The 20,780-nt window shown below is 46.1% G+C and overlaps 2 protein-coding genes across 2 annotated transcripts; one reads left to right on the top strand and one right to left on the bottom strand.

Moving 5' to 3' along the window:
• Positions 1–1,729: 1,729 nt before the first annotated feature.
• LOC101829502 (histone H2B type 3-A) lies at positions 1,730–2,795 on the bottom strand. Its single transcript, XM_013111556.3, has one exon. The coding sequence runs from the start codon at positions 2,744–2,746 to the stop codon at positions 2,366–2,368; it is 381 nt and encodes a 126-aa protein (XP_012967010.1). The 5' UTR covers positions 2,747–2,795; the 3' UTR covers positions 1,730–2,365.
• Positions 2,796–12,180: 9,385 nt separating this feature from the next.
• Positions 12,181–18,722, top strand: Rnf187 (ring finger protein 187). Its single transcript, XM_040747960.1, has 5 exons — positions 12,181–12,304; positions 12,615–13,288; positions 14,379–14,471; positions 16,743–16,967; positions 17,603–18,722. The coding sequence occupies exons 1-5, from the start codon at positions 12,181–12,183 to the stop codon at positions 17,603–17,605; spliced, it is 1,119 nt and encodes a 372-aa protein (XP_040603894.1). The 3' UTR covers positions 17,606–18,722.
• Positions 18,723–20,780: the final 2,058 nt, after the last annotated feature.

Genomic DNA, 20,780 nt, shown 5'->3' with positions numbered 1-20,780 from the left:
AGGTGTGCCTCCTGAGTGCTGGAGTTAAAGGCATGTGTCACCATGGACTTATGCCAGTATTCTTAATGGTCTCAAAAATAGAGGGTTGGGAAGCCAGACATGGTAGCATAGACCTGTAATAGCAATGGTTGGAAGGAGCAGAGGCAGGTGGATCTTTGTGTGTGCTCTAGACCAGTGTGGTCTGCATACCAGGTTCCAGGCTATCCAGAGCTACATAGTGAGAGCCTTTCATCAAACAAAACACCAATGGTATTTACATTCAAAAAGGTTGAATACAATCCTTGCCAAGTGATTGTCAAGGCCTCTGATGCTTTTGCTATTCTGGGGAAGTACTCTATTACAGAGTTGCATGGCCAGGCCCTGGAGTCAACCACCCATTTTTTAAATTTTGTTTTTCCTGCATTGATGCATACACATGCAAGCAGAAGTCAGAAGAGGGGGTCAGATCCCTTGGAAGTAACATTATTGATGGTTGTGAGTCATTAATGACCCACTTATTGTGGGTGCTAGGAACTGAACTCAGGTCCTCTGCAAGAGTATTCTTAACCTTGGGCCATTTCTCCAGCTCCAAGGATCCAGTTTCAAAGGAGCATCTGCAGTTGCTTCATCTAGGCCCAGTATAAACAAATGGTTTTGATAAACTGGAACCTGTACCTGCAGAAGGAAATGAGCCTAGGAGATGTGCCGAAACATTATTTAGTACAAAAGATAGAATCAGTGAGCAAATCTAGCACACTATCATAATTTCCAAGTATAATTCTGTAACAATACATTTGTAGTTGTTGATAATACAATGGTTTTTTTTTTCCAGGTTTTTGTCTCTTTTTCCTGACAAAAGCTGGAAGTTCAGAATAAGTTGCCCAGGTTTGTTTCTTTGGCAGCTGCAGCTCAGGATTGGGAAAATTTGTCCTCTTGTAAAATGTGAATATTAAGGAGAACACAAAGAAAGTAGAAAACTGTGCTGTTGTGTTTTTGGAATACAGAAAACTGAGAGCAACTAACTGTATACAAGATCAGTGTCTCTGGTTCCTTGTTATAACCAGAGTAAAGAGAATGATCAGGTGAAATTGAAAAATTAGAAAGTGTGGCAAGTGTGCAATTATGTGAGAATTTATAATAGCAAGAACTAGAACAAGGCAAATGATGTGTTCTCTGGATCTGAAAAACTTATAGTAAGGTTTGGGGGGGTGGAATGAGAGATTTGCAGGCATGCAGTTTGAAACATGGACAAGATTGTTATTCCCCGGTCTCAAGAAAAAATTGCTAATTATTAGGGAACCAACTAAGAATTTTGAGCGAGGGAAAAAGCTGTCTCTTTAAGAAGAAATTATCAACGGAAAGACTCATCTTTCCCATCTGAGACAGTAAGAGGCTAAATGTTGACAAATGAGCGGCTGCCATTGGAGGTGGTGTGAGGAGAAAGCCCCCCATTGTCCACCCGTGAAACCAACATGTAATTGGAACCAGGGGCAACTAGGAGATCAGGAAAGATGGGCTTCTCCGACATACGTTGAAGCACTCATATTGGAATTTCAGGAGAGGGTAATTATGTTCTTGCACTTAGTCATTAATGCGAACATAAACTGACTACAGCGTGTGTAGCTTTTTGTTTTGTTTTGTTTTAAAGGTACTAATTTGCTTTATTTAAAAGGACGTTTCACCATTTACTAGAGTTCTGTTAATGTATATACATTTTTTATATATACTCAGGTGCACACACACGTATAAATTGAGATGAAACAAAAGGACTTTTTATCCTTCAAACACATGCATGGATAAAAGGCCAGAATTTCCACTGTCAATATTTTGGCTTAGCGGTAAGGCTGGAAAGCAGGAGCCATACATCGCATTTTTAGGCGTTTCGAGTACAATACTAAACAGACTTGCTTAAACTGTTTTTGGCTGGAAGAGCTCCAAGTGTCTAATCCTCGCAAGTGGAGGAAGGGAGCAAAGCGGCGGAGGAAGATGGCTCCTCCGAGAGCAGCAGTCACAACAGCACAACCTGAACCTCAATACAGCACTCCGCAGGACATGGGGGAGGGAGAATGGGGTCACAGGGTGGGAAGATGAGGAGAGCATGCTGCTGAAGCCCCTGGTCCCTAACCGCACAGCCCACATCAAACGTTCCCCGAAGCCATCTACTAAAATACGTTCTGTGGTCAAAATGGAACCAGCCTAATTTATTAATGTATTATTATAAACAAAGAGTGCATTACCTCAGGGTCCCAAAGTCCAATACACCCCCCATCCCAATGCACATCAAGTGAATGACAGGTCTTAATCACACCAGACAGCACGCTCCTTTTTTGAGTTTGGAAGGTGGCTCTGAAAAGAGCCTTTGGGTTGGGGGCGCCCGCGCCGCGCCTCACTTGGAGCTGGTGTACTTGGTGACAGCCTTAGTGCCCTCGGAAACGGCATGCTTGGCCAGCTCCCCGGGCAGCAGCAGACGCACGGCCGTCTGCACTTCTCGGGACGTGATGGTCGAGCGCTTGTTGTAATGCGCCAGGCGGGAGGCCTCGCTGGCGATGCGCTCGAAAATGTCGTTGACGAAGGAGTTCATGATGCCCATGGCCTTGGACGAGATGCCGGTGTCGGGGTGCACCTGCTTCAGCACCTTGTACACATAGATGGAGTAACTCTCCTTGCGGCCCCGTTTGCGTTTTTTGCCGTCTTTCTTCTGCGCCTTGGTAATGGCTTTCTTGGAACCCTTCTTGGGGGCTGGAGTGGAGCGGGAAGGCTCCGGCATCCTGCTGCACTAGCTGCACCAACACAAACGCGGAGACGGTGAAGGCAGGGTTATTTGTCATCTTTATATTTAAATGAAGGCTCCAAAACACTATCATCTGATTGGACAAACATAAAATGTTGCCAGTAGGAGACACCGGTTCTTCGTTCCTATTGGGCGGTATCCCAACCAATCCTAAAGTGCTCTTGCTGAGCCGGCTCAGGAGTCTCATCTTTGTCTGAACCCTTTGTTTTAAAACTGGGAAGATTTAACATCTCAGGCAGTTGTGGACATGGCTGAAGGGACAATGCTGCGGGATCCGACCCTCATTGAGCCAAATCGCCGGCCATCTCTTTCTCATCCACAGCTAACGAGGGAGGGGTTGGAGGAGGATATGACAGCTTCAGGCTGTCATTTATTTCTCGTCATAGTCTCCCTCCAGGGGAAACAAAAGCAAAGAAATATTTCTATGAAGATCCATTACAGAATTTTAACAGTTCATTGGGAAATCTGAAAGCATACTAAGGTAGTTTCACTGGGAGTGAGTTGCAGGGTAGACTTTCATCTGGAGAAGGGATTCTTGGGATGCCCATAATAACTAGAGCTATGTTACCGATGAGTATCGTGTCTACAGGACACAGCAGGTTATAGCAATTACACCTCTCATAATAGTTTGCAGGTTCTCTCTCTCTCTCTCTCTCTCTCTCTCTCTCTCTCTCTCTCTCTCTCTCTCTCTGTGTGTGTGTGTGTGTGTGTGTGTGTGTGTGTGTTGAGAGAAAATGAGAAAAATAAAAGGCTGCATGTTCACATCGCTCACATTTCAGCATCATTTGGAGGACTGGCTTTAGAAAAGCTGACTGTTAGTTCCCTGCTTCACACACACACACACACACACACACACACACACACACACACACACACACACACACACTGGGTCAGGATCTGCATACTACAGTTGAGGGATCCTGGTCTGGAGGCCAGTTAGCTGCGATACCTGGGACAAGTAATCTACTTCCTTTGCACCTCCATTTTTTCATGTGATGGTATAATGCCTGTTAGATGCAATGAGTTCATACGGGTAAACAATCTGGCAAGGTGCCCTGCACATACTAGTGCATAATTCCAATGAACTCTTCACATCAACATACAGCCTTTCTATATTCCGCCAAAATACAGTGAACTGTAATCCCCCACGCAGAGATGTGGCTGTTTCTCCAGTGTCTACAGGGTGAAAGGCAACATAGCACACCACAGATGCCCAGCCAATGCTTAGTGAAAGAACAAACCTGGAAGCCTTTCAGCTGGCTGCTGAGGCTTCAGGTTGTCTTGATATTGGGAGACTTCAGGGATAGGTAACCATAGTCTTAATTATCAGCATGAGAAAATGCTTTCAAAGCAATTTTGTAAAAAAAAAATCACTTAGAGTCTAGTGGTGGGACATGCCTTTAATCCCAACATTCAGGAGGCAGAGGCAGGCAGATTTCTGTGAGTTCGAGGTCAGTCTGGTCTACAGAGCAAATTCCAGGACAGCCAGGGCTACACACAGAAGCCCTGTCTTGAAGGACAAAAACAAACAAACAAAATTCACTTAGGGAAAAAAAAAACAAAAACATTTGTGTGTCAACCCTCCTATACACAAAATGTAAATAAACCTCCGGTTAAAATTACTTGTAACTACCAAGACTCAAAAGCTTAATACTAGAAATATCTATATAAATTGGAGAACATTTACAAATTGTTTATGAACATGAATAGGAAATAGAATCTTGAAAAAATTTCTATCATGCTAATATCAAACAGGTGCTCGTTAAAGCAATGACAAATGTTGCACCTACTAAAATGGCGGTGGGTGGAGCTGCATAGTTCAATCAGGAACACTGCCACACGCTGAAGGAGAAAAGCTGGCATGTATACCAAGATTTTCTACAGTGTGCCAGAAGTCCCACTGTCAATTGTAGTCTCCCAAAGTAACAACCACATTTGCAAGCAAAAATTGACATTCACTTCCATGAATAGCATGTAGAAGTGATGAGGCCCCACTACAGGTATTAAGAGACATTAGTAAAACAAACCATGGCTCACTTTTACAGTGGAGTTTATTATTGTTAAGACAAGGTCACATGTAGCTCATTCAGCCTTGAATTCCTGAGGCTCTGGCTTCCATCTCCAGTGGAATAGCTACCACATCTGCTCATTAAATGTTTTTAAAGCTATTAAATGATAAACAAAAAATAATATTAAACAAAACTTAATAAGTAAAAATGCATGACGTGTTCCTCCCAGTGACATCAACATCTTAGTCACTTTTAGTCCACCTTGGCGGTATGCATCTGCACTGTATGCAGAATGGCCAAAGCCCTATCTCTCTCCCCCACACCAAGGTCAAATAGACTTCCTGTTTTACAGTTCATTTACTGTTGTTATAAAAACATGCCCAATGGGTCTGGTATTGTATAAAGTATAAAAGTTGTCAGAGTAAAAATAACTCTTGTCAATCTTAACAGACTGGAGGGAGCTGTAGCTGTAAGGGAAGGGTTATTTACTCACAAATGACATAATACTCCATCACAAGACTCCAGAACCATGAGCTTTTGCTCTAAGGGACTGAGAGCCATAGGTTAGTTAGGTATAGTCGAGTTTAATATTGATGTGCTTCAGGCCCCAACAATACAAGCTCAGACACAGGCATGCATGCATGCACTCACACAGGCATTACTTCTACACAAAGATCTTCCCAAAAAGTGCCTGTTCAACTCCAGACTGGTGCCACTTTTGCTATTGGTAATTTTGTCCAATGATTATTGTTTAAAAATATTTTGCACATTCCTTCTCATTTGTGTCTTTGGTTGTTGGGTTTTTTGTTGTTGTTTTTTTTTGTTTGTTTGTTTGTTTGGTTTTTTGAGACAGGGATTCTCTGTGTAACAGCTCTGGCTGTCCTGACTTTGTTTTGTCTGTACCCTCTTTCCCTTCACTGGCTCTAAAGCACAGTGCCTGGCACTGGAGGCCATCAGTCCACACGTGGAATGTATTTCCTTGGCATTAATAAGCACCTTGATATCCTGGATTTTGATGTCACCTGGTATGACAAGCACACATCCTTCTCTACTACCCCAGCCAGCTCTCACCCCAACCACAAAGTGGGGTTCTTTTCAATTTCCACAATTAATACAAGTGACATACTGCCATGACCAGTATATGACATACATTTGGGGGAGGGGTCTCCAAAAGAGGCTGATAATTGGAGGAGCAGTAGTACAACATCCAGTCTGGACAAAAGGATCTGCAGAATACACAGGACCACTTTTCAGGCTTCCCTGCATGGTTGAACCATTGAGTTTGGAGCTATAGGAAGTAGCTGGTTGGCATCAGAGTACATGCTCTAGGGGTTGTAGTGAGTTGGCATCCTCTCCTCTCATAAAAATAGGAACAGGGTTTAGGCATCTTTTGTTCTCTGCAGTTTCCAGCTGCCATCCTTTGGACAAAGGCCTTCTCACCTTACTCTGACTCCAGGGACATCTCTGGTGCAGCGGAGGCTGGGGCATTCGAGAGTCCTTCAGTTAAGAGCTTTGTTTTCTGCGATTGGACCTCAGCTGCCCGTACTGAGGAATGGGGATGTGGGATGGTAAGCTGTCCTGTTCCTCCTGCCTGTGTTTGCTGAAGGGACTTCTGTGGCCATTTCTCCTTTATATCAGCAAATGAAAAAGAGCTGTGAATGACCATCGGAGCTATTGAGGCAAAACTCCACAACCAATCCATCAGCCTGAGAAAAGCCGGGCTACCATCCCCAGCTTATGTACCCCAACTTTGGTGTCTTTGTGCTCCAGTCTAGCCTCTCCAGCCGCACAGGCTCTGGAGAAATCTTCAATGCAAGTGACCACCTCCTAGCGCCCGTAAGTAATTCATGCTTCTCCCCCTAAGCACGGTAGGTAAACATCTTACGGGCTGCTGAAAGTGAACCAGTGGCTTTCGAGCAGTAGCTAGGGAAGATACGAAACTGCATACTCGACCCAACTCGGAATTTTTAAGAGTATGTGTCTTCTCAAGAGATGTGGCGTTCCCGCAGAGAGAAGGGCTGGGAGGAGGCGCAGGGGAGCCACGGTGGCCCTATAGGATTCCTGGGGGTGCCATGGGGAAAGAGAGCAGGACCCAGGGATAGGCGAGAATATGCAGCCACAAGCAAGCTGCAGTTCACATCCCAGACCTTCCCCCAGGAAACACCAGGGCCTGCCCTGCCCCAGGTTCCCTAGTCCCATTCACCCCCATCCCCCACCCCAAAGCGCACATACCCAAGGAAATCATCGTGATGTCCAAGAACAAGGGATAAAATATGAAAGTACAAACGCTCACGAAATACATCAAACTCCTCACCAGGAGGAGAGGAGGTAAAGCTGACCTGTTGTGAAGGCCTCAGCCAAGTGATGGAATAAAGAGCCGCATAGGAAAGCCATTGGAGCAGCAGGAGGCAACGCAGCTCTTGGCTGGTGTGGTTTGTGTCGGTGGATGCATTGAATACAACGCACTGAAATACCCTAGGCCGCTGGACTGGATTAATCCGCTCTTGGACCGATGGATTTGTGGGTTACTGCTGGGGTGTTGTTATAACTGGCTGCCGCTGGCTCTGCCTCACTCTGATGCCCTGATCGCTTTTATTCCGGGAGTCCCCACCGCAAGAAGGCTGTCACCTGATGCTCGGCTTTGGATTTCCCAGTTTATCTGGGTTCCTAAAGCTGGGAATTAGGAGTTCTCTACAAATAAATCCTCTATAAATTATGCAGTCTATGGTATTCAGTCACAGCTGCAGAAAACAGCTCACAATCCTTCACCTGCCACCGGAGCCTCCATCTTCCCATTAGTCGCTTTACAGTCCCAGTGTGTTGGGATTTCTCAGTCACTTCTCTCCACAGGACACCAAGTACCCCGCCCATGTCCTAATCCTGCAGCCAAGTCACTCTGCTACTCCTCACTTGGGCTTTGTTTCTTTATCTTAAACAAAATTTTATTTTTTAATTCAGGTATAGTGGCGCCAGCACAGTAGGAGACTGATGAATTTTAAACATCTGAAATGTTTGTTTTAACATCTAAAATATTTAAAAGGTAGTAGTTATCAGATAACTGGTTTGATGCAATTTTCTTTGAAGCAGAGTTATATTTCATAAACAGTTTTGGGGCTGGAGATATGACTCAGCACTTAGGCCACTTTTGCTGAGAACTAGTGCTAGATTTTCTCTGCCCATGTTGAGTGGCTCACAACCTCCTGTAACTCTGGTTGCATGGTATTCAATGTTCTTTTCTGACCTCCACAGACATTCACAGACATGTGTAAACATATATACATACATACATACATAGGCATAAATATAAATAAAAATTTTTAAAAGAAAAGGTTTTAGTATAGGATTAAGCACAGGCATCAAGAGAGGAGAGAGGATGGCTCAGTGGTTAAGAGCACTTGAATTTGTTACAGGGGACCCAAGATCTGTTTTCAGCATTCGCATGACAGTCTATAAATGCTTCTGACACCCTCTTCTGACATTTTTAGGTACTGTGTATTCACATGGTGTGCATGCATCCTGCAGCCAAAATACTCAAACATAAAATAAAAGTAAATATTTTAAAATTTAATTTAAAAAGGGAGAGAGGCTTAAGTAAAGAATAGTAACCCATACCCTCAAGTGGGTGTGGACTTCTCAAGAGTTACTGCATTTTTTAAGTCAAAAGGATGAAATATTTCTCAACGTTTATCCCTAGAATCAAACACAAAAGGCAGCTCACAGGCTAGGGAGTGGTGGGGGGACTTGCCCTAGTATGTACAAGGCCCTTCATTTGGTCCCAGAACTGAAGCTTCTGAAAGGGCAACTCATCTTAAAGCTTGGTGACTCACTTTGCTGCGTATTTCTTCCCATGTAACACGACATTGGAAGAGTTCACTTCCAGCACACCTGTGTGCTCGGCTGGGTTTCTAGGATGCCCAGGTGCCGTCACAACTTTCAGATTGTAGTGTACATCTTCCTGCTTCCCCCTCATTGCTCTCCATTCCTGCTATGTTTGTTGTTATTTTTGTTGGTTTGATTTGGTTTTTCTTTTTAAGCAAGGGCTTTGCCATGTAGCTCAAACTAACCCTGAACTCACATTTTCCCTGCCTTCATGTCCGAAATGCCAGGATTATAAACAGAGCCGTTGTTTAGCATGCATAAGACCCTCAGTTTGAGCACCAAACCTCAGTAACAATTTGAGAGCCATGCTGGATGTGGCCATGGCCAATTACATGAGTGCAGAAGAGACAAAATACAACTGATTTTTTAAAAATTTAATCTTGTAAAGTTTATTATTATTATTAATATGCGTGTGTGTGTATGTGTGTGTGTATGTGTGTGTGTGTGTGTGTGTGTGTGTGTGTGTGTGTGTGCGTGCACCCTGCCACGGTGCTTGTGTGAGGGTCAGAGGACAGTTTTGTGGAGTTAATTTTTTCCTTCCACCTTTACCTGGGTTCCAGAAATCTAGCTCAGGTCTCTAGGCTTGCACAGCAAGAACTTTTACCCATGGAACCATCTTGCTGGTCCCCAAATTAAAGTTTTTAATCTGAAGAAAAATTTCAAATTTGAATATCATAAATATATATGTATACATACCATATCTGTTGAAGAGGTTGGCTCTAAACCTACATGGATAACAATATTTAAGGACCCTCAAATCCCTCAGACACAAATCTCTCTCTCTTACACACACACACACACACCACACATTTTTCTGTAGCTCTGACTGACTGACTGGCCTAGAACTCAGTGTAGATCAAATTAGCCTGGAACTCACAGAGCTCTGCCTGCTATGACTCCTGAGTGCGGTGACTAAAAACATGTACCACTATACCTAGCTAAAACATCATTAGACTTACATGCATACTTCTATCTAATTTAAAAATTTCTAGATGATTTATGATACTTCACAGGATGTGACTAGTGTGTATTTGTTCTATTGTTTAGGACATGAACAGGGCCGTATAGCTTTGGTACAGATGAGGCTGCTGTAGTAGTGTTTAGTACATATAAATGACAACATCACATTTATAATATATTTTTAATCTCAATCTGAAGAAGAGTCCTAAATTTTGGAGAGCTGATTGTACCTGCTTATGCAATATTCTCTGGAGTACATTCTTGGAAAATTTGCTGTTGTTCTATGTGTGCATTGTTCAATTCGATTACATAAACACCATGTCCATGCTATGATACCTGGTTTTGATTGTCAACTTGACTACATCTGGAATTACCTAAAGCCCAAGAGGTTAGGTACACCTCTGAGGGTCTTTTTTTTCTTGAATGAATTATTTGAGCTGGAAAAATCACCCTAAATCCAGATCTTTGAGGTGGGAAGATTCACCTTAAATCTGATGGTAACCTATATAAAGAACATGGAAGAAGGAAGCACTTGCTCTTGGCCTGCTTGCCCTCACTCTCACTGCTAAGTTCATTTCTTCACTGGTAATAGAACTACCTTTTCAGGATTCCCGCACGTACTGAAAGCCAGCTGAGACATCCAGCCTGGTGGACTGGACTTTCCATCAGGAGAGAGCCATTGTTGGACTAGATGAACCATAACCTGTAAGCTGCTCTAATAAGTCCTGTATGTGTGTGTGTGTGTTCATTTTATCAGTTCTGTTTCTCTAGACAACCTTGAACACTACACATACCATTTCTATTTCTTCCTTTTTCACTATACACTGTCCATACTTTGGCATTGTCCAAGGCTTGTTTTTGTGGTAGATCTTGTATTTCCCCTCTACACTTTCCCATGGATGTATTCTTGCCTTCTAACATGTTGCCACCCGCCCCCTGCCCCCGTCCCCCCTCCTGTGTTGGATGCTGGTAAGAATGCAATCATCAGGAAGAGTTCTTTTGGACACCTAGACATGGAGTTCATGGGGTTAAAGGTGCCTCTGCTTGGCTTGACCTGTACTGCCAGAGTGGCTCCAGAATGGTCATCCCATGCTCCTGGCACTGAGTGGACATTCCATCATCTCCATGGCTTTGCTAATGCTACATATAATGTAACACTTTGTATGTGACTAAGGAGCAGAATGGCATTGCTGCTCAATTTCACATTTTCTAGATGAACACTGGATTTGAGCATCTTCTCATATCTTCATTTCTCAGATCATTTTGGGCTGTTATAACAAAATATCTGAGGCTGAGTAACATAAATAAAATTTATTTGGCTCATGATGTGACTGAAGGATGCCCATGTCCTGACAATGACTTCTGAGCTGTGTTACAACATGATAGAAATTTAGAGAGGGAACTGTCTGCATGTGAAAGGGTCAAGTACATGAGGAGGCCTCACCAGTGACTCACATTCTTAAGAACTAATTGACTTCTTGATAATATTTTTGTACAAGTTATACAGTTCAGAACAGATCTCCTGGTGGGGAATTTTTCCCATCTGTGACATAATGTTAACAGTCTTTTTTGTTTGTTTAAAGACTTATTTATTTATTTTGTACACACTGTTTTGTCTGCATGTATGCCTGCATACCAGAAGAGGGCACCAGATATCATTATAAATGGCTGAGCCACCATGTGGTTGCTGGGAATTGAACTCAGGACCACTGGAAGAGTAGCCAGCGGTCTTAACCTCTGAGCCATCTCTCCAGTCCGTTATCAGTCTTAATAGTTTCAGATTTTGGTTCCCTGGATGCCAAGCCTGTGTTAACAAGACATTAACAACAAGCAACAGTACTATTGATGCCTGAGTTTGCATGTCAGTAATTCCTAAGAATATTATCTGCAAGAGATTCAATACTGTTCCCAGACTTGCCACTCTGCACTCGTGCTCTGTGCAGTTTAAATTGTGTTTTCTTTAACAACACAAGGAACAGGTCAAGTTGAGTTTCCCTTATGCTTGCAAATGAAACAAGCCGAGGTCCCCCAAGAGACACAACTTGTTTTATTTATAAAGTTAGTAAACATATACAAATATATATCACTAAATAATCAAAATTCACATGGCAATGGGCAAGTCAACAGGGACACAGATTCACTGCAGGACACTGATAAATTGATTCCAAATGGAGTGGAGATAGTGAAAAGAGTAGTAACACATTTAATGCCTTGATCTTTTGAGAATTGTAGCCACCAAACATTTAAGAATCCAATCCAATAAAACTACAATTATATCATGGACATTCTGTTCTCCACACACATCCCCTGTAGTAAGATTACAAATTTCATCAGCAAATTTACTAATTTGGTGACCAAATATATTGCTAAATAATGTTTGAATTAAAAAAGAGAATTCCTTACACAAGTAAAACAATAAAAGAACAATACTAAATGGTTCCAGTTTATGACATATCTATGACCGAAAAAGTCAGATATGAGAGAAAATGGTGGGGATGGATTTTCAAATTTGGCAGATTTAAAACATATCTGGAGATGGGGGTGGTATTTGTTGGGTAGTAGATGTATATCAGGCATTTAGAAGCTGTTCTTGCTTTTGAAAGCACCGACTCCTCCCTTGGGGACCACAAGGTAAAAGTACATGGCATTTCCACCTTCACTTTGTGTCGCCAACTTCTTCAGTTTGGTCAGACTCCTGCTTGACTACATAGGCATGTTAATCATTTAGGAGTTTCTGTCTACCTAACCTGTTTATCCTGCTTCTGGGTTGAAGGTATAGAGGTAAACCCCAGACCTTCAGTCACTCTGTATTTCAGGAACTGCAAAGCCTCCCCTGACGGACCACCTCCCCAGTTATCTATGGGAGATGGGCAACTATCTATGATATTGAGGCAGCATCCTCTAGTATGAGTAATCTTATAGTACACACAGAGAGCATTGTAATCAGGATCCGGGTTTGGAGCCCACGACTGACACCATCAGGACAAAGTGGTGAGCAGCTACCAGAAGTTGGTTCGACCAGGGCGGGGCGACGCGCGACTATCAGGACCTGAATGGAGAGTACAGCTGCAAGGACCTGGATGGAGGAACGCGCAGCTGCCAGGACCCGGACGTCAGAGCGCACGGCAGCCCGAACCCCGCCCCGCGCGCGCGTGCCCGGCGTTGGCGCAGTCCGGGTCTGAGTCGTCGGCTGAGGCTTGTCGGCCTCGCTCTCCGGCCGATTCCCGGCCCTTCTGCGCTCTCGCCGCCCGCGCCCTCGTTGGCGCCGCCGCCCGCAGCCCTGGCGCTCCCCGCGGGCCCCGCTGAGGCCGTCTGTGCCTTGTGCCAGCGCGCGCCCCGCGAGCCGGTGCGCGCCGACTGCGGCCATCGTTTCTGCCGGGCGTGCGTGGTGCGCTTCTGGGCGGAGGAGGACGGGCCCTTCCCGTGCCCCGAGTGTGCCGACGACTGCTGGCAGCGCGCGGTGGAGCCCAGCCGCCCTCCACTCAGCCGCCGCCTCCTGGCGCTAGAGGAGGCAGCTGCGGCGCCGGCACGCGACGGCCCTGCCAGCGAGGCCGCGCTGCAGCTGCTGTGCCGTGCCGATGGAGATCCGCTATGCTCCGCCTGCCGCATGGCCGCGGGCCCGGAGCCGCCCGAGTGGGAGCCACGCTGGAGGAAGGCGCTGCGCGGCAAGGTGCGCAAGGCGGCCCCGCTCACAGCCCACCTTTGTGCCTTACTCACCTGGAGCCAGTCTCTCGATCAGTGCGCTGACCTTATCTCTCTCCTGCATGCCGTGGGTGCCCAGCATCCTCCCTACCCCGAGTCTCCGCGGTGCCCCTCAGCCCTGCTTTTTCCGTACCCTGGGGGTCCCTGCCGTGCCTAGTGTTCTTGAATCGTGGAGTCTGTGAGTTCTGTTATACCTCTCCCGGTCCCTGCGGTGGTGTTTGGTTTCTCATCTCTAGAGCATTCTCTTCTGTACCCTTTTCATCGGGCCTACCTGTACCTTATCTCTGTACCGCCTTTAGACTGTCATTTTTTTTCTCCCATTCCCCAAGGCCTCTCCCTCCTCCTAACCGGGTGTGACCTCATTGAGGCAAGCCCCGCCCACCTACTTGCTGGTGGCTCTATGAGATTTGTGCTGGAGACTGAGTGTGGGTTTCTGTCTGCCAGTTACCCTTTGCAGACCACCTCATTCTGGAACCTTCTCTGCTATGTTCTCTTGGTCATTGTATGTGGCACCTGCCATCGGGCAGAAACCGCCCATTACAATCTGGGCCCAGGGTTCTGGAGTATCATCACTGGCCCAGAGAGGAGCAGGGTATCTATTTCTGAGTAGTCAGGTAGTATGGCAGTGATGCCTGGTCTCTGCCCTGCAGGAGAAACCACTAGCTTAGTGTGTTTGAGTGTACTATTAGCCTAATATTCTGAAATGAGTCCCAGAAATAGGAGTTAGTCACTATTAGTGAAGAGCGTTGAGGTGGAGGCCAGTGGTTACATCCGGGTCCCAACCTGGGGTAGGTGTTCTAATGCTAAGGTTGTCCTGTGGTTTGTTGTCCCCTTCCTAACAGGAATCACCACAGAAACCAAGCAGGACACAAGAGAGAGGAAAGCTATTGCCTGAATCAGTGTTTAAAAACATGGAATCACTCAGGAAACCTAGAATTGCTGTCTACTTAGTTCTGACCAAGTGGGAAGCACGGGAGACCCTTTAAAAAAATGATTTCCAGCAGCCAGAGGGTATCGAAATCCTTCTTCCCAGTCCATAACCATTTTCTCTCTCCCAGGAGAACAAGGGGTCCGTGGAAATCATGAGGAAGGACTTAAATGATGCCCGGGACCTGCATGGTCAGGCAGAATCAGCGGCTGCTGTGTGGAAGGCAAGTGGGGTCTCCTGGATATGGGAACCAGCAGGGCAACCAAACTGGGCTGCTGTTTGCCTGGCTGGCTGGCTGGAGGAGGGGCCTCTGTATGGAGGTAATGAGTGCCAGGATGCTGTCCTAGGACACACCTAGCCAGAAGTCAGTAGGGGCCTCTTTTCCTTCTCATGTTTTACATGAGGGTAGTTTGTAAGCTTCAGCTTTCTTCCCTACTCCGACACTTTGTAGTACTCTTGACTCTGACCAGCCCCAGTAGAACTTGCTGTTTTCTGGCAGCCATACAAAACCACAGACATTATTGCTCTGGAGGCTGGAGGTCTACAGGCAAACCATGGCAAGCCCGAATCTGTTCAGGGCTGCTTTCTGGTGGCCTTTCACACTGTATCATCACATGGGGGGCAGACAGGAACTCTCTGGGGGTCCCTTTTACTGGGGCACTAATCCCATCTCTACTTTGGCAGAATGACCACTTTCCAAAGACCCACCACTTTCCACACAATCACCTGGAGGTTTCAGCACAGGGGTGCTTGCCTTCCATGGCATTAAACACCAAGGTGACATCATGTTACAGTCTTTTAAGGTTACTTGTCAGCAAAACCACACATTGATTAAACTTTGGTGACTTTTCTTTCTGTATATTAATTTTATTAGTTTCTCCCCCCACCCATTTTTTAAGAACATAAAAAATGTTTTTGTAGACCACAGAAGCCCTGAAGTTCTCAGATGGCCTGTATGTCAAGGCTGAACCCACCTGTTCTACCCCTCACAAAAACTGAAGGGCTTTGACGCTGTCCAGCTTTCTGGGAACCCACAGTCATTCCAAGGACAAGTTCTAGCACATAGAGGCTTTTACTACAAAGATGAGGATCCTGTAGTCCTAGGGGCTTGGCCAGACAGCAGTTACCTGGCTGGCATTAAATCCTTTTCAACAAAAGCATTCTTCCGTCAGGAACATGGCTGTCTCCTGTGTTGTGTGGTCCAGGGCCAGGATGAAGATCTGAGTGAAGTTAAAAGTGTGTCTTTTTTTTTTTTTTTTAGTTCTGTTGTCACTGGTTGAAGTGTTGCTGAGAGTGGCAGGATAAATTTTTGCTCTTATATTTACCAGAGGCTATAGTAGGGAAAGTGGCCAGTAGTAGGTCACTATGCAGTCTAACAGGACTTTGGTCCCAGAGTTCATCTATGAGAAGCTGTGCGTGGGGTTCTTTACATAAGTGAGCAGTGTATATGTGGGTTCTATGTCCAAGGACTTAACAGACTTATGATTGGAAATGGGAATGTGGCTGATGGGTGGAATGCTTGTCCAGCATGTGAGAGGCTCTAATAGAATCACACAAAGCAAGTACTACAAATAGACAGAGGCCTGTGGTTGTGTAGTTGTACTTAATACATAGTCTTCTTTCTAGTAGAGTAACCATTTACAAAGTATTTACGTTGTGTTAGGTAAACTGGGTCAACTACAGATGATCTGCAGCACGTGGAAGGATGCAGATAGGTTATGTGCCAGTGCTATGCCATCTGTAGAAGGGCCTCATGAGGAAACAACCCAAAGAAACTGTCACAGTCTAACAAATGTACTGAATTGGACACAGAAGAGCAGGTTGTGGACAATTGATTAGTTTGGGAGGCATAAAAGAAAATAATTATTTTAACAAGGTCTGTATAGCATCTTCTCAACCTCTGCTTCTATCCTTGATAAGAATGCCATTCCTTTTGCTTTGTACAGGGAGAGCGTGTTATCCTTTTTCTATTGCTATAACAATAGAGTACTTTGTAAAGAAGGCAACTTATTGGTCTAGAGGCTGAGCCACCAAAAGGCTCTATCTGCTGGTCTCTAGTGAAGTGTATGGACCCAGGATTGCTCTCTCTGTAACAGCTGCCTTGGGAACCAGCTGGTAGCTTGTGAGACCAGCATCCCTCCCTTCTGAGGGCACACCCACCAGTACCTAACCAGGCCTCACCTCTTAAAGGCCCTGTCAACTCCACCTCACCACATTGGGACCAAGCTAACACCACCTTCAGGGACCGCAGGGGCGTCTTTCCTGTGGAGATTTCACTTCTTGCTTAGGAAAGCAATGTAAGAGAATCTTCCCTCACCTCACCTGTGATTTTTTTTTAATAGTAGGTTTAATTCAGAAGACCCACCCAGCATATTTTAAGGTGTCATATTTTTTTATTTCTTTCAGAGTAGATGGGGGGTCTCTTTCTTTGGACACAGTAGCAGTGGGTGTGGGCCAAGGTAGACTATTGTCTGTTCTCCCACTCACCCTGCAGGGGCATGTTATGGACCGAAGAAAGAAGGCCCTGACTGACTACAAGAAGCTTCGGGCCTTCTTCGTGGAAGAGGAGGAACACTTTCTGCAGGAGGCTGAGAAGGATGAGGGCCCTTCAGAGGATGATGAGCAGGCTGACCCGGCAGAACGCTTCCGGTCCCTACTGCAGGCTGTGTCCGAGCTGGAGAAGAAGCACCGGAACCTGGGCCTTAGCATGCTTCTTCAGGTACCACCTGGTGGGGAATGAGTGCCTCTCCATGTCACATCTCTGGCCAGCCCAGAGCCCCAGTGAAGGAAAGATCCGAGCCATGGCCTCCCTTGCCCCTGCTGTGGCCTAAGTGTTACTGTCAGGGAATGAGTTGGGAAAAGTGGTAGGAAGGGACTTTGAATTGAGGAAGACAGGCAATGACCCTGGATATGGGAGGGATAGTTTTACCCCTCAGACTTGTGGGCAGTAAAACACCCCCCATCCTTATCTCTGCCCCAAGGATTAGACTAACACCTGTGGTGAGAGGCAGCCCACTTGGCAATCTGAGCCTGGGCTTGTAATGTGCCATCAGCAGCTGCCTGCAGCTGAGGGATTCCCCCATTCCACATATGTATTAACTGTTTAGGGGCTCTACAGTCTCTGTGGTGATGAGTATACAGCCTTGGAGACATAGGTTTTGGACCTAGTTTAGATGGGTTGTCAAGTCACCATGGTTCAGGGTGTGTTGTGCTTAGGAGAGCAGCGGTCTGTCTCGCTGCCTCTTCTGTCTCTATGTATTTCTGTCTCATTGTTGTCTTATCTCTGTATCTTCCTTCATTTTCTCTGCCTCACTGCCTTTTTCCTTTTGTCTCTATCTCTTCCTTTCCCTGCAGTGATGATGCTTGCACAGCAGGCTGGGCCCCTGGAGCATGATGCAGAAGGAACCACCTTCAACAGCTGGCCTGCGGCACCCCTACCTACATCTCTCAGGCCTCTGTGCCTGGCACTACCCTTCGTCCTGGATAGGTCCCCATCTCTGTCAACACTGATGACATATTAGTCTGGGATCAAGCATCAAAGGTGCCCCGCTTTCAGTCATTCACATAGTTCCATTTCTCAGCAGTGTTTTTAGTTTTCTTTGGGGCATGAATATGCCTGGGCCTTTACCTGTTCCTAGTAGAGATCAGTCCTGAGATTCCCTTCCTAGTATGTCCCAACCCTGCCTGAGACCACGTGGCAGCTCTGAAGTCCCTGCTTCTTGTTTAGCCGTGGCACAGGGCCTAGTGTGACAGTGTCACTCTAGCATCCGGGAACCAAACTTTGCACCTTCCCCATTGGTGCCCATGACAGGATTGGCTCACCAGACATTCTTTAGCAAGGCTCTGGGACATACCACTTACAGTCGGCCTGTGTTAGTGCCAGGGAATAGAGGTGCGGGGGGCGGGGCCTGGGGTATGGCTGGGACTCTGGGTGATGGTGGGGGGAGCATTCTCCATCCTCTGGAGGGCTGCTTTCTCCCTTTGGGTCTTGTGCCAGACCTTGGGAGCTGTCTTCGGCTTTGCTTTCCTAGCCTCCTTCCTTCTAGCTTGTGCCCCTTGGGTGTCACTGTCATCCCTAAAGTGCTCCCTACTGTTACCCACCTCTCATGGAAGGGACCTTCTTCCCGGCAGAAGAGTAGCAGGGGTGGCATCTGCAAGCCACCTGGTGCTTCACTTCACTGTATTTTTGGCTTTTTCTCACCTCATATTTTCTTCAGTAGGTGAATGTCACAAAATTTGTGGTGTAGCGGTAGCGTGGTTGCCTGCAGCATTGTGTGTGTAGATAACTAGTCCAAGAAATAAAACCCAGCAGAGTGGACAGACACAGGTCAGGGGCCAAAGATACAGACCTATGTAGGTTTGGGGGTAACGATGTCCTTTGCTCAGAAGGCCCCGGCCTTGGGTGTAGTGACTGACTCCAGCTTGACTTCCAGGTGGGCTGGGTTCTCAGTGCTGAATAAAATGGTTTGCTCCAGCCTCTCTGTTTCTATACCTCCTAGTCTCTGTCTACACAGTTGCTTCCCCTGTGCTTGGCTCCAGGGCTCCAGGGTCTTTGGAAAATAAGCAGACTGTTACTGAGATAGCCAGGGAGAGAGGACAGGTGTCACCCTGAACCCAGTGTCAACTGTGGGAATCACAGCCAGGAAGCAGGACCCATCGATGACTAGAAAGGCCAAAAGGAGGCATCATGCTGAGGGGACTCCAGCTTAGCCCACCTGACGGGCATGCAGAGGGCTGACCAGGCGAGCAGATGTACCTAGGGCTAGAAGATAACAGACTAGTCATACTCATATTCAGGGTGATTGGATGCCCAGCATGGACCTTTCCTGCAGGCAGAAGAGCTTCCCCGGAGTGTCAGGGAAGAACAGGAAGACAGGAACAGAGGTGCAGGTGGCACTGAGAGCAGTAGCCCTAAGTAGTATGCCCCCTTTTGACAAACTGTGACCTCTGTTGGGGACAGAAGTGGAAATTAGACTAATTAAATGGCAGGTATAGAGACTGCTAGGCAATCTGGAACTGGCCACCTATATCTCAGAAACAAGTGATGGGCTTATCGCTCAGATTTTAGTATTGGTCCAGAAAACCATATGACCTTGTCTAAGTAAACACCTCCAACCCCAGTGGACATGCCCCAGAGACTTCCTCTTTCCTTCCCCTGTGACTCCTGACAGACTAGCTGGATGTGTGAAGTACAGTCTTAAGAAAGCCTCAGGGTTGCACCACAACTCACCTGCCAGTTTGTAGCCTGAAATTCCTGTACTATCAATAGCACCCTAAATGGTTGCCACATAGGACACTTGCCCATGTCCACCATAACCCTGGTCCACTCCAGAATTTGGACCACTGAGCAACTCAGCACCAGAACCCACCAGGGTCTTCACTTCTCACCAGAGAGGAATCTGTTGTTGCTCTGGGTCCTGCCTGGCACTGGCCATCTTTGTCCTTTCCCCATTGCACCATTGGGGAGCTGAATCAGGGTTGGTGGCAGATTGGCTATCTGGTGAGACCTACTACCTACTTCATAGATGTCTGTCCCTATGCTTCCACAGGGAAGAAAGAATGTAAGGTCTCTAGGAGGTGGACCTCTGAATTTGAAGCCAGCCTGGTATACAGAGTCTCAAAACAAAACAAAAAGTCTTTAGGGTGCCTTATAGCACTAATTCTATTTGTGAGGCGCTACACCTTTTACCGTATCATCTCCCAAGGTCTCACCTTCCTAATACTATCATTTAAAGGAAAGATTTCACAGTGACACAGCAGAAGCCTAAAGGCAGAATCCCAAGATATACTCTATTCCTTACCCTTTCTGCTGGGTGAACATCAGCTTTCAAGAGTTTGATAGATTTAGAGGCATGGTGACCCAAGGACATCCCTTCCCAGATCCTCAAGTTAGTATATGCTCTGCTCACTATTGGGGTTCCTTTGCTAGAGAGGTAGAAGGTCACAGAGGATAGAGCCCATTGGACAGAAGAGATGAACTAGATATGTTTTACTTGAGTGGGACTTAAGGTACCATGGTAAGCAAAAGGCAGATTGAAGTATACACATGGTCCATACAGAAGTGTCCACCCCTTTGATACTTGTCTACACAGGTAAGTACAGTTTGGTGGTGTGCTGCATTGATTTGATAGATATCCTTTGTCTGCTCCTGATCCATAGACCATAGGTTGGATATGCTGGGAGAGCATCAGTGGAATCTGAAGGACTAGTTGCCTATGGGATGGGAAATGGAGAAGTTGGGATGAAGAGAATACCAACTTTCAAAAGGCATTTAGCATGGTGGCGCACGCCTTTAATCTCAGCACTTGGGAGGCAGAGGCAGGCAGATCTCTGAGTTTGAAGCCAGCTGGTCTACATAGCAATTTCCAGGCCAGGGAAGGTTACATGAGACTCTTGTCTCAAAAAAAGAAAAAAAAAAAACACAAAAGAGCCATACACAGGAAACTGAGGCAGAGTGATTGTCATGAGTTTAATGGCTACGTGGAAAAATCTTATGAACCTCCCACATACACCAAAAGCAGGGAGGAGCAGC

This window comes from Mesocricetus auratus, unplaced genomic scaffold (assembly GCF_017639785.1).
Source record: "Mesocricetus auratus isolate SY011 unplaced genomic scaffold, BCM_Maur_2.0 Super-Scaffold_100007, whole genome shotgun sequence".
Classification (NCBI taxonomy): Eukaryota; Metazoa; Chordata; class Mammalia; order Rodentia; family Cricetidae; genus Mesocricetus; species Mesocricetus auratus.
This window is presented reverse-complemented; position numbering and strand designations above follow the sequence as displayed.